Source organism: Loxodonta africana, chromosome 19, assembly GCF_030014295.1.
Source record: "Loxodonta africana isolate mLoxAfr1 chromosome 19, mLoxAfr1.hap2, whole genome shotgun sequence".
Taxonomy (NCBI): domain Eukaryota; kingdom Metazoa; phylum Chordata; class Mammalia; order Proboscidea; family Elephantidae; genus Loxodonta; species Loxodonta africana.
The window spans coordinates 81,107,602-81,120,729 of record NC_087360.1 but is presented as its reverse complement, the minus strand read 5'-3'; the positions used below and the strand labels follow the sequence as shown (position 1 = coordinate 81,120,729).

Sequence of the window (13,128 nt, the reverse complement as noted above, 5' to 3'; positions counted from 1 at the left end):
CTCCTGTGCCTTGTAAGGGTTTAGTGGGTGCCTTGTAATGTATAACGTAAACCAGCTGCTGGAATAAAATCTGTCGTATCCACAGCCTTGGGGATCAGGCAAGGCATGTACATTGGGGCGGGGGGATCCAGGGGACATTTGCCATTCTGCTTACCACATCTGCTCACCGTGCTTTTGGTGGTGGTGGTTGTTTTCAAGGTTACGGAAGAGAATGGTGAGCAGATGCCCTGTTACTTTGTCACGGTAAGCTTGCAAGAAGCTGGTGGAGTTGGAGCTAAGAACTGGACAGTCCCCAGAAGGCTCAGTGAGTTTCAGAATTTACACCGGAAACTGAGCGAGGTATGCGTGCTTGTGAACACAAGACTCTACACTTATGAGCAAGAAGAGATTCAAGATTCCTTTTACAGATACGGAAACCAATTAATCATTTTCTTTTTTTGTTGATAATGGCAAGATGGCGTTTTCTCATGGATCGTCCAGTCTGGTCTGAGTAGTTGAGGACAGATAACTGTCTGGGGTTTTTGTTAAAAATGTTTAGAAGCTGCTAACCTGGGTCAGTCCTTTTATCTGATAGATGAGGGAAACTGACCTCATAGAGCTTAATTGACTTGTAAAAAAAAAAAAAAAAAAAAAATTTTTTTTTTTTTTTAAGACACATATTGGCCAAACCAGGAATAGAATCTAGTGGTCTTACTTTTGATTCATCATTCTTCCCACTTCTCCCCAGAAACTGCGTCTTCTCCAGCTCTCCTTTTGTTGGGGGTAATTGCGCTTTACTCCAACAATTAAAAAGTTCTTCAATCATTTCAATTTAGTTCTATTTCCCTCTTGCTCAGAATGAGCTGATACTGGTAAAACCCTGTGGTCACCTCTCAGACCTTCCTTTTGAAAATGATACAGTATATTTATTTCCTTTAACTTTGTCTTCAAGGGTCATTTTTAAACCGTCTTAATCACTAACTTCTGAATGCTCTAACTTCAACTCCTTTTAAAAAGATGGTGGCCAAAACTGGCTGGAGTACCACGGTGTTTCTGAAATAGATGCTGGTCACCACAGCATTGTGTAAAAACGTTTATAGCACACAGGAGTAAAATTTCCCCAAACTGTGGAGTAAAACTGACACTTCAGGAAGACCTACTGTTTACCCGTGAAAAACCATTGTGAACCCAAAGTTTTGCATCAGTCTAAATCTGCTGATGAAAAGCAGAAGGAAAGAGGAAAAGGAATCTCGGGGAGATTTTGAAATAAAATGTGCTTAGAAAATAAAAAAGTAATTACACTGAAGTAGAAGAAACAAACCTTGTTCCCCTAAAACGCGCGCGCGCACACACACACACACACACACACACAACGGAAACAAACCTTGTAAAGCTCCATGTCTGTCTGACCATCTCATTGTCCTCCTTCCTCATCTGTGGATGATTACTGGCTCTTCCTTGATCCTCGTCTCGTTCCTATTGTATGCGTTTTCATCTTTTGAAAGAACCTTGCTCTTGACAGCTATGACGGGAAGCACCTTCCAGGTCCCTGGCGAATTTAATTTTCTCCCCCAGCTCTCACTGCCTGTTTCATTTCTCTAAAAATTTACCTGAATTTGGGTCCTGCCTTATAGCCTTCCTTGGCAGATGCCATTGTACTTGTGGTAGCTTGTATAGGAAAGGCCAGTTTTAGTTTTCCTTTGCCACCACGGAAGCACTTACATGCACTTGTCACTGTTGCTCGGTGTAACTTGTTGGGTGCTGTGCTGTGGCCAGACCAGAAGAGGGCTGCTGTGACCCTTCTGTGGACGGATGACCGCAGAGTAACAGCTGTGGCAGCACGCTCTGTGCTCGTTTGCTTTTCAATACCAGTCCGTTTCATCAAGCGTTTCAAGTGGCCCCAGCGCCTTCATGAAGGCCAGTGTTTGAAATTGGGACAGACTGGCACAGTCTTGTGGGAATTGGCATAAGGTCAGGTAGACATGGGTTTTATTCCTGAGCCTCACATTTCTCATGTGTAAAACAGGAATGATGATAATTCTCAGCTCATAGACCTGTAGGGGTGAAGTAACACATGCCAAGTGTCCAGCACACTGCCTGACAGAGTGTAGGACTTCATCCACAAAGGGTGGCCTGTCACTGCTTTTTAATAAAGTGTTTTGTTATTAGATTGGTATTATCCAGTTTGCACTTGGAAGGCATGAGTATAGCTATAAATCAAGTTACTCTTTCCATTGTTTCTTTTGCAACTTTGATAACTTTTTACAGAAGTGGTATAAGTAAAACATGTTGTGATAGAAATAGTTTCTTCCTGTAACACAGGTTTTCATGCCTAGCGTATTGTACTGCGGTTGTGTGTTGTAGAAACGTGTGTTTTGCAAACCCCTCTTATCAGCCTGGTGCCATGGTTTCCCAGCTTTCAGGCATTTGTAGGTCTGGGATGAGTTGTAGCTTTTTTCTATCAAATGTCACATTCTTCCAGATTCTTTAAGCCTGATTAGTACGGACAGGTTTCCAGGCCTTAAATCTCAAAGGAACAAGTAGAGGAGGAAGATACTTGGTATGTTCTAGTTATAATGACCCTCTACTTTACCAAGCATGGTGTCCTTCTCCAGGGACTGGTCCCTCCTGATAACATGTCCAAAGTAAGTGAGACAAAGTCTTGCCATCCTTGCTTCTAAGGAGCGTTCTGGCTGTAGTTCTTCCAAGACAGATTTGTTTGTTCCTCTGGCAGTCCATGGTGTATTCGGTATTCTTCACCAGCCCCATAATTCAGGTGTGTCAGTTCTTCTTTGGTCTTCCATTTCCATTTCAGTAGAGAGTCAGCGAAAAAGAGCACAGCTCTCTACGAGGTAGATTGACACAGTCGCTGCAACAATGGGCTCAAACACACCTGCCGTTGTGAGGATGGTACAGGGCCAAGCAGTGTTTCCTTCTGTTGTGCGTGGGGTCACTCTAAGTCAGAGCCGACTCAAAGGCATCTAACAACAACAATTATAACAATTTTTTAAAGGATTAAAATATAGTTTCAAATACTAACATTCACTTTTTCCCTCCCACAGTGTTTCCCTTCTTTAAAAAAAGTCCAGTTGCCTTCTCTTAGCAAGCTGCCTTTCAAATCTGTTGATCAAAAGTTTATGGAGAAGTCAAAGAATCAATTAAATAAGTTTTTACAGGTAAGCAAGTGAAAAGTTTTGGATACGAGAAGGAAATTACTTATTTTGGGTTAAATTATCATCATCCTAAGTTTACTGGTTTGTTTCCAGTTCTCATGGTTTGTGCTGAATCTTCGAAGTATTTGGTTTTGGTGTTTTTTTTTCCCAACATTTTATTGAAGTATAACGTACATACTGAAAAGTGCACATATCATAAGTGTACAGCTTTCTCCATTTTCATGAACTAAACACATGTAACTAGCACCTAGTCCAAGAAACAGAGTATTGCTAGTACCCTCCAGCTTCCTTCCCGTCACTGCCCCCACCACGCGTAGCCACCGTCCGACTTCTCACCGCAGCAGCTGGTTACAGTTGTTCCTCAGCTTCGTATGAATGGAATCATGCAGCGCGGACTCTTGTCCCTGACTTCTTTAATCAGATTCATCCTTCATGTTTTAGTTGTAGGCCGTTCATTTTCATTGCTGGAAAGGTTTTTCATTATATGCATACACTAGTTTATTTGTTCTGCTGTGGATGGGCATTGGGATAATTTCCATTTTGAGGCTATTACAAAGAGTGCTTCTGTAAACCTTTTAGTGCTTGTCTTCCGGTGAGTATATGTTGAGTGTGCACCTAGGGAGTAAGATTGCTGGGCTGTAGGGTGTGCATGTGTTCATCTTTAGTATGTAATGCCAGAGTGGTTCTAGAAATATTTACAGTCTCAGCAGCAGTGTTCAGGGGTTCTGACTGCTCCACATTTTTGCGTGTGTTCGTGTGTGTGTGTGTGTGAATATATAAAAGAATTTCCCTTAGGAAATAAAATAAACGAACCTTAGAAGAACTTTCTGAGCTGTTTTATGGCAGAACTGGATAGAGAATTATTAATATTTAAATGTTCATATGAGAGAGAATTTAAAACTAACATTCATTTTGTTACTGATTCTGAATGTTTAGGAGATACTAAATGTACTTAGAATACACTATGTGATTAAGTCATTCAAACAAATTTAAGATCTTGTTTGTGACATGAATATGTGTAGGACAAGAACTTGATTTGGCCTTAGTCTTTGGTTTCTGAAAGCCCTTGGAATTCCCCAGCGATAGCGACATCTTTGTCTTCTAAGACAACCGGGCGACACGTAAATTTGTGCAAGTGAGTGGGGGCTACTCAGACTGCACGTGGCAGCTAACCTCAGGAAAGGAAAGGGGTATAACTCAGTCGTGCTCATGTAGTGATTCGGTGGATCGTGACTATGCAGCGAGGCCCCGGGCGTAACCCTGTGGCGAGGGCCCAGGCGTGACCATGCAGGAAGGCCCCATCCCTGACTAGGCTGCGAGGCCCCACCCGTGGCCCTGCAGCGAGGCCCTAGGCCTGACTATGCGGCGAGGCCCCAGCCATGACTATGCAGTGAAGCCAATAAAAGGCTTTGAGCATGGAAGTTTGGGGGCTTCCTAGATTGGTGAGAACGTTTGCTTTTGGGAGGGTGGCGCATCCCTGGGGACAGCAGAAGCCCCCTGCCAGGATCCTTACCTGAAACGTCCTCACCTGATGTTCATCTTCGTTTGTATCTTTTCCGGTTATAATAAATGGGTAACTGTAGTTACAGGTAGTCTGGGAATTCTGTGAGCCTTTCTAGAGAATTAACGAAGCCACAAGGGGCAGTAAAGGCCAGCAGGGGCCTGGATCTTTTTAACTTGTGAACTCTGCCTTAGCTGGGGGTGGCTAATTCGGACGAGGGCTGCACAGGCAGATGATTTGTGTGTTTTGTCCTGGCTCAGGGCAGCCAGGGGTGAGATAGCGTGCCACTAAGTGGCTGGCTACAAGGTAATGGAGGCCATGGAGCTGTGGCAAGGTGAGAACTGGATCCATTTCTAGGTGGAAACTGGATTCATGCTGATCTTTACCACGAAGTTAGCAGCGAAGGTGGGATTTGCCCTCTTTGCCCCTTGTTTTGCATTGCAATATGTGTTATTAAAAATGCAAGATTTTTAAGCCCCAGGTATTTAGGTTTGAAATCCTCCAGCTGATTCTTTGGTTTTCTTCTAGACCCTGGGAGGGTCTCACTTTGGTCTTCCCAGCCCTTCTGATAACTTGCCTGATATGCTGCAGAAATTGTGCTTATGTCTGTACTGTGGGGCCCCAGGGGGAGTTCAGTGTGTGCTCTTACTGGACAGGTGATGATGGAAATGGGTGAGTGAGTTCTGCTGTCGTGCCAGGAGATAGGGTGCTCTGGCACCCTGCTGGTGGGTGGAGTGGGCATGGCTAAGGGCAAGAGATCTGCGCTAAACCTGGGGAAGCAATGGTCTAAGTGCCCGTTTGTCTTTTAACTCAAAGGAAATGATGGCTTAAATTGTTGTTCGTTTTCTCAAGAGTTTATTTTAAAGTTCTGACCACTCCGTGTGTTTAGGTAGGCTGCCCAGCAGGCTGCAGTTCAGAAGGTCAGCCCGTAGACCGTCCAGAGAAAGGGATTCCATCGAATGTTCTTTTGTTGTTGTTAGCTGCCTTTGAGTTGTCTGTCTCGTGGTGATCTTAGGTACAACAGAAAGAAATGTTGCCCATCCCGTGTTATCCTCATGATCGCCAGCATGTTAGAGTCCATCTAACGCAGAGTCCATCAACATTCATGTTTTTTTTATGTGAATGTTTAGGTATGACAGATGGTTCGCTATAAAAAACCCAAACCAAACTCGTCATCAAACTGATTCCAACTCGTAGCGACCCTCTACAACAGAGTAGAACTGCCCCCTAGGGTATCCAAGGAGCAGCCGGTGGATTCAAACTGGCGACCTTTTGGTTAGCAGCTGAGCTCTTAAACATTGTGCCTCCAGGGCTCGCCTATCAAGGCATACTAATAATACAGACATTTAATAATATAGCTGATCATTCTTGGCCATGCCATCGAACGTGTGCCCTGCTTCAGGCCTGTACACCAGCTTCTCCATCCCTCAAACACAGCAACTACTCCAGCCATGCTGAACGCCTTTGCCTTTTCCTTCAACAGAGTTCTGCCCACTTCTGGGCATGCACACGCTGCTCACTATTCTCAGGAGGCTCCACACCTTTCTCTTTAGATCTTCCCTAAACCACACCAAACCCCCTGCTCTCGAGTCAATTCTGATTCACAGCGATCCTCTAAGACAGAGAAGAGCTGTCCCATAGGGTTTCCGAGGCCGTAATCGGTACAGAAACAGACTGCCACATCTTTCTCCCACAGAGCCGCTGGTGGGTTCCAACCACTGACCTTTTGGCTTGCAGCTGAGTGCATAACCACTGCACTACCTTCAGTAGAATAAAATAACATGTTCTGAATGTTTGGACGGAGTGGGGGTTAGGAGGTGGGGTTTCATTCTCAGCTTAAAAATTATGGGATCCCAATTATTTCTTGTTTCTCAGACATTATCTTTGATGATATATTTCTAATATTTCATGCAGAATTTTATTTTCCTTTATAATAGAATATAATTTAGGCAAAAGATTTATCACTATTAACAATTTCTTTATTTATATTGGTTGTATTAAGTTTGAGACTTAACCATCAGTATAATTTTCTGTTATTTTATAAAGTAACGTTGGAGTGTGAATTAGCTGAAGGATCAGGGAAGGGGCGAGTATCTCATTCCTCATCCACCCTCACATGCCAGGTGAACTGAACATTTAAAATTCTGAAGAAGACAGGGGAGGTCAGCACAACTGGACTAAACCAAAAGCAAAGAAGTTTCCTGAATAAACTGAATGCTTCAAAGGCCAGAGTAGCATGGTGGGGCTTTGGGGACCATGGTTTCAGGGGATATCTAAGTCAATTGGCATAATAAAATCTATTAAGAAAGCATTCTGCATCCCACTTTGGAGAGTGGCATCTGGGGTCTTACACGCTAGCAAGCGGCCATCTGAGATGCATCAATTGGTATCAACCCACCTGGATCAAAGGAGAATGAACACCAAGGACACAAGGTAATTACGAGGCCAAGAGACAGAAAGGGCCACATGAACTAGAGACTACATCATCCTGAGACCAGAAGAACTAGATGGTGCCTGGCTACAACCAATGACTGCCTTGACAGGGAACACAACAGAGAACCCCTGAAGGAGCAGGAGAGCAGTGGGATGCAGACCCCAAATTCTCATAAGACCAGACTTAATGGTCTGACTGAGACTAGAAGGACCCCGGTGGTCATGGGCCCCAGACCTTCTGTTGGCCCAGGACAGGAACCATTCCCGAAGCCAACTCTTCAGACATGGATTGGACTGGACAATGGGTTGGACAGAGATGCTGATGAGGAGTGAGTTTCATGGATCATGTGGACACTTGAGACTATGTTGGCATCTCCTGCCTGGAGGGGAGATGAGAGGGTGGAGGGGGTTAGAAGCTGGCAAGATGGACACGAAAGGAGAGAGTGGAGGGAGAGAGCGGGCTGTCTCATTAGGGGGAGAGTAATTGGGAGCGTGTAGCAAGGTGTATGTAAGTTTTTGTGTGAGAAACTGACTTGATTCGTAAACTTTCACTTAAAGCACAATAAAAAATTATATATTAAAAAAAAATTCTGAAGAAGGAGTAAAGGCCTGTTTATTGGGTACAGGGGTCAGGAAGGCAGTAATGAAACTGACTTGCCCAGACCCCTAACCTCCTTCCTGACACCTGAGGCGGGACCTGCCTGTGGTCAGACCACTCCGCTGTGGCTCATGACGCTGGCGCTGTCCCTGGACCTCCATTCCCCTGAGGCAGGACCTGCCCTCCGTCAGACCACTCCGCTGTGGCTCATGACGCTGGCGCTGTCCCTGGACCTCCATTCCCCTGAGGCAGGACCTGCCCTCCGTCAGACCACTCCGCTGTGGCTCATGACGCTGGCGCTGTCCCTGGACCTCCATTCCCCTGAGGCAGGACCTGCCCTCCGTCAGACCACTCCGCTGTGGCTCATGAAGCTGGCGCTGTCCCTGGACCTCCATTCCCCTGAGGCGGGACCTGCCTGTGGTCAGACCACTCCGCTGTGGCTCATGAAGCTGGCGCTGTCCCTGGACCTCCATTCCCCTGAGGCGGGACCTGCCTGTGGTCAGAGCACTCCGCTGTGGCTCATGAAGCTGGCGCTGTCCCTGGATCTCCATTCCCCTGAGGCGGGACCTGCCCTCCGTCAGAGCACTCCGCTGTGGCTCATGAAGCTGGCGCTGTCCCTGGACCTCCATTCCCCTGAGGCGGGACCTGCCCTCCGTCAGAGCACTCCGCTGTGGCTCATGACGCTGGCGCTGTCCCTGGATCTCCATTCCCCTGAGGCGGGACCTGCCCTCCGTCAGAGCACTCCGCTGTGGCTCATGAAGCTGGCGCTGTCCCTGGACCTCCATTCCCCTGAGGCGGGACCTGCCTGTGGTCAGAGCACTCCGCTGTGGCTCATGAAGCTGGCGCTGTCCCTGGACCTCCATTCCCCTGAGGCGGGACCTGCCCTCCGTCAGAGCACTCCGCTGTGGCTCATGAAGCTGGCGCTGTCCCTGGATCTCCATTCCCCTGAGGCGGGACCTGCCCTCCGTCAGACCACTCCGCTGTGGCTCATGAAGCTGGCGCTGTCCCTGGACCTCCATTCCCCTGAGGCGGGACCTGCCTGTGGTCAGAGCACTCTGCTCTGGCTCATGAAGCTGGCGCTGTCCCTGGACCTCCATTCCCCTGAGGCGGGACCTGCCCTCCCTCAGACCACTCCGCTGTGGCTCATGACGCTGGCGCTGTCCCTGGACCTCCATTCCCCTGAGGCGGGACCTGCCTGTGGTCAGAGCACTCCGCTGTGGCTCATGAAGCTGGCGCTGTCCCTGGACCTCCATTCCCCTGAGGCGGGACCTGCCCTCCGTCAGAGCACTCCGCTGTGGCTCATGAAGCTGGCGCTGTCCCTGGACCTCCATTCCCCTGAGGCGGGACCTGCCCTCCGTCAGACCACTCCGCTGTGGCTCATGAAGCTGGCGCTGTCCCTGGACCTCCATTCCCCTGAGGCGGGACCTGCCCTCCGTCAGACCACTCCGCTGTGGCTCATGAAGCTGGCGCTGTCCCTGGACCTCCATTCCCCTGAGGCAGGACCTGCCCTCCGTCAGACCACTCCGCTGTGGCTCATGACGCTGGCGCTGTCCCTGGATCTCCATTCCCCTGAGGCGGGACCTGCCTGTGGTCAGAGCACTCCGCTGTGGCTCATGAAGCTGGCGCTGTCCCTGGATCTCCATTCCCCTGAGGCGGGACCTGCCTGTGGTCAGACCACTCCGCTGTGGCTCATGAAGCTGGCGCTGTCCCTGGACCTCCATTCCCCTGAGGCGGGACCTGCCCTCCGTCAGACCACTCCGCTGTGGCTCATGAAGCTGGCGCTGTCCCTGGACCTCCATTCCCCTGAGGCGGGACCTGCCCTCCGTCAGACCACTCCGCTGTGGCTCATGAAGCTGGCGCTGTCCCTGGACCTCCATTCCCCTGAGGCGGGACCTGCCCTCCGTCAGACCACTCCGCTGTGGCTCATGAAGCTGGCGCTGTCCCTGGACCTCCATTCCCCTGAGGCAGGACCTGCCCTCCGTCAGACGACTCCGCTGTGGCTCATGACGCTGGCGCTGTCCCTGGATCTCCATTCCCCTGAGGCGGGACCTGCCTGTGGTCAGAGCACTCCGCTGTGGCTCATGAAGCTGGCGCTGTCCCTGGATCTCCATTCCCCTGAGGCGGGACCTGCCCTCCGTCAGACCACTCCGCTGTGGCTCATGAAGCTGGCGCTGTCCCTGGACCTCCATTCCCCTGAGGCGGGACCTGCCCTCCGTCAGACCACTCCGCTGTGGCTCATGAAGCTGGCGCTGTCCCTGGACCTCCATTCCCCTGAGGCGGGACCTGCCCTCCGTCAGACCACTCCGCTGTGGCTCATGAAGCTGGCGCTGTCCCTGGACCTCCATTCCCCTGAGGCGGGACCTGCCTGTGGTCAGAGCACTCCGCTGTGGCTCATGAAGCTGGCGCTGTCCCTGGACCTCCATTCCCCTGAGGCGGGACCTGCCTGTGGTCAGAGCACTCCGCTGTGGCTCATGAAGCTGGCGCTGTCCCTGGACCTCCATTCCCCTGAGGCGGGACCTGCCCTCCGTCAGAGCACTCCGCTGTGGCTCATGAAGCTGGCGCTGTCCCTGGACCTCCATTCCCCTGAGGCGGGACCTGCCCTCCGTCAGACCACTCCGCTGTGGCTCATGAAGCTGGCGCTGTCCCTGGACCTCCATTCCCCTGAGGCGGGACCTGCCCTCCGTCAGACCACTCCGCTGTGGCTCATGAAGCTGGCGCTGTCCCTGGACCTCCATTCCCCTGAGGCAGGACCTGCCCTCCGTCAGACCACTCCGCTGTGGCTCATGACGCTGGCGCTGTCCCTGGATCTCCATTCCCCTGAGGCGGGACCTGCCTGTGGTCAGAGCACTCCGCTGTGGCTCATGAAGCTGGCGCTGTCCCTGGATCTCCATTCCCCTGAGGCGGGACCTGCCTGTGGTCAGACCACTCCGCTGTGGCTCATGAAGCTGGCGCTGTCCCTGGACCTCCATTCCCCTGAGGCGGGACCTGCCCTCCGTCAGACCACTCCGCTGTGGCTCATGAAGCTGGCGCTGTCCCTGGACCTCCATTCCCCTGAGGCGGGACCTGCCCTCCGTCAGACCACTCCGCTGTGGCTCATGAAGCTGGCGCTGTCCCTGGACCTCCATTCCCCTGAGGCGGGACCTGCCCTCCGTCAGACCACTCCGCTGTGGCTCATGAAGCTGGCGCTGTCCCTGGACCTCCATTCCCCTGAGGCGGGACCTGCCCTCCGTCAGACGACTCCGCTGTGGCTCATGACGCTGGCGCTGTCCCTGGATCTCCATTCCCCTGAGGCGGGACCTGCCTGTGGTCAGAGCACTCCGCTGTGGCTCATGAAGCTGGCGCTGTCCCTGGATCTCCATTCCCCTGAGGCGGGACCTGCCCTCCGTCAGACCACTCCGCTGTGGCTCATGAAGCTGGCGCTGTCCCTGGACCTCCATTCCCCTGAGGCGGGACCTGCCCTCCGTCAGACCACTCCGCTGTGGCTCATGAAGCTGGCGCTGTCCCTGGACCTCCATTCCCCTGAGGCGGGACCTGCCCTCCGTCAGACCACTCCGCTGTGGCTCATGAAGCTGGCGCTGTCCCTGGACCTCCATTCCCCTGAGGCGGGACCTGCCCTCCGTCAGACCACTCCGCTGTGGCTCATGAAGCTGGCGCTGTCCCTGGACCTCCATTCCCCTGAGGCGGGACCTGCCCTCCGTCAGACCACTCCGCTGTGGCTCATGACGCTGGCGCTGTCCCTGGATCTCCATTCCCCTGAGGCGGGACCTGCCTGTGGTCAGAACACTCCGCTGTGGCTCATGAAGCTGGCGCTGTCCCTGGATCTCCATTCCCCTGAGGCGGGACCTGCCTGTGGTCAGACCACTCCGCTGTGGCTCATGAAGCTGGCGCTGTCCCTGGACCTCCATTCCCCTGAGGCGGGACCTGCCCTCCGTCAGACCACTCCGCTGTGGCTCATGAAGCTGGCGCTGTCCCTGGACCTCCATTCCCCTGAGGCAGGACCTGCCCTCCGTCAGACCACTCCGCTGTGGCTCATGACCCTGGCGCTGTCCCTGGATCTCCATTCCCCTGAGGCGGGACCTGCCTGTGGTCAGAGCACTCCGCTGTGGCTCATGAAGCTGGCGCTGTCCCTGGATCTCCATTCCCCTGAGGCGGGACCTGCCTGTGGTCAGAGCACTCCGCTGTGGCTCATGAAGCTGGCGCTGTCCCTGGATCTCCATTCCCCTGAGGCGGGACCTGCCTGTGGTCAGACCACTCCGCTGTGGCTCATGAAGCTGGCGCTGTCCCTGGATCTCCATTCCCCTGAGGCGGGACCTGCCCTCCGTCAGACCACTCCGCTGTGGCTCATGACGCTGGCGCTGTCCCTGGATCTCCATTCCCCTGAGGCGGAACCTGCCCTCCGTCAGACCACTCCGCTGTGGCTCATGAAGCTGGCGCTGTCCCTGGATCTCCATTCCCCTGAGGCGGGACCTGCCTGTGGTCAGAGCACTCCGCTGTGGCTCATGACGCTGGCGCTGTCCCTGGATCTCCATTCCCCTGAGGCAGGACCTGCCTGTGGTCAGACCACTCCGCTGTGGCTCATGAAGCTGGCGCTGTCCCTGGATCTCCATTCCCCTGAGGCGGGACCTGCCCTCCGTCAGACCACTCCGCTGTGGCTCATGACGCTGGCGCTGTCCCTGGATCTCCATTCCCCTGAGGCGGGACCTGCCCTCCGTCAGACCACTCCGCTGTGGCTCATGACGCTGGCGCTGTCCCTGGATCTCCATTCCCCTGAGGCGGGACCTGCCTGTGGTCAGAGCACTCCGCTGTGGCTCATGAAGCTGGCGCTGTCCCTGGACCTCCATTCCCCTGAGGCGGGACCTGCCCTCCGTCAGACCACTCCGCTGTGGCTCATGACGCTGGCGCTGTCCCTGGATCTCCATTCCCCTGAGGCGGGACCTGCCCTCCGTCAGACCACTCCGCTGTGGCTCATGACGCTGGCGCTGTCCCTGGATCTCCATTCCCCTGAGGCGGGACCTGCCTGTGGTCAGACCACTCCGCTGTGGCTCATGACGCTGGCGCTGTCCCTGGACCTCCATTCCCCTGAGGCGGGACCTGCCCTCCGTCAGACCACTCCGCTGTGGCTCATGAAGCTGGCGCTGTCCCTGGACCTCCATTCCCCTGAGGCGGGACCTGCCCTCCGTCAGACCACTCCGCTGTGGCTCATGACGCTGGCGCTGTCCCTGGACCTCCATTCCCCTGAGGCGGGACCTGCCCTCCGTCAGACCACTCCGCTGTGGCTCATGAAGCTGGCGCTGTCCCTGGACCTCCATTCCCCTGAGGCGGGACCTGCCCTCCGTCAGACCACTCCGCTGTGGCTCATGACGCTGGCGCTGTCCCTGGATCTCCATTCCCCTGAGGCGGGACCTGCCCTCCGTCAGACCACTCCGCTGTGGCTCATGACGCTG

The 13,128-nt window shown here is 53.0% G+C and overlaps 1 protein-coding gene across 10 annotated transcripts in view; it reads left to right on the top strand.

Moving 5' to 3' along the window:
• Nucleotides 1–13,128, top strand: part of SNX25 (sorting nexin 25) — a 164,137-nt gene that overhangs the window by 120,958 nt on the left and 30,051 nt on the right. For 9 of the 10 annotated variants that reach the window (XM_064272930.1, XM_064272932.1, XM_064272929.1 and 6 more), the window contains 2 exons: nucleotides 199–339; nucleotides 3,042–3,155. In XM_064272930.1, the coding sequence (XP_064129000.1) occupies nucleotides 199–339; nucleotides 3,042–3,155 (255 nt within the window). The remainder of the gene's footprint in view (nucleotides 1–198; nucleotides 340–3,041; nucleotides 3,156–13,128) is intronic. The other variant, XM_064272931.1, reaches the window with a different exon arrangement.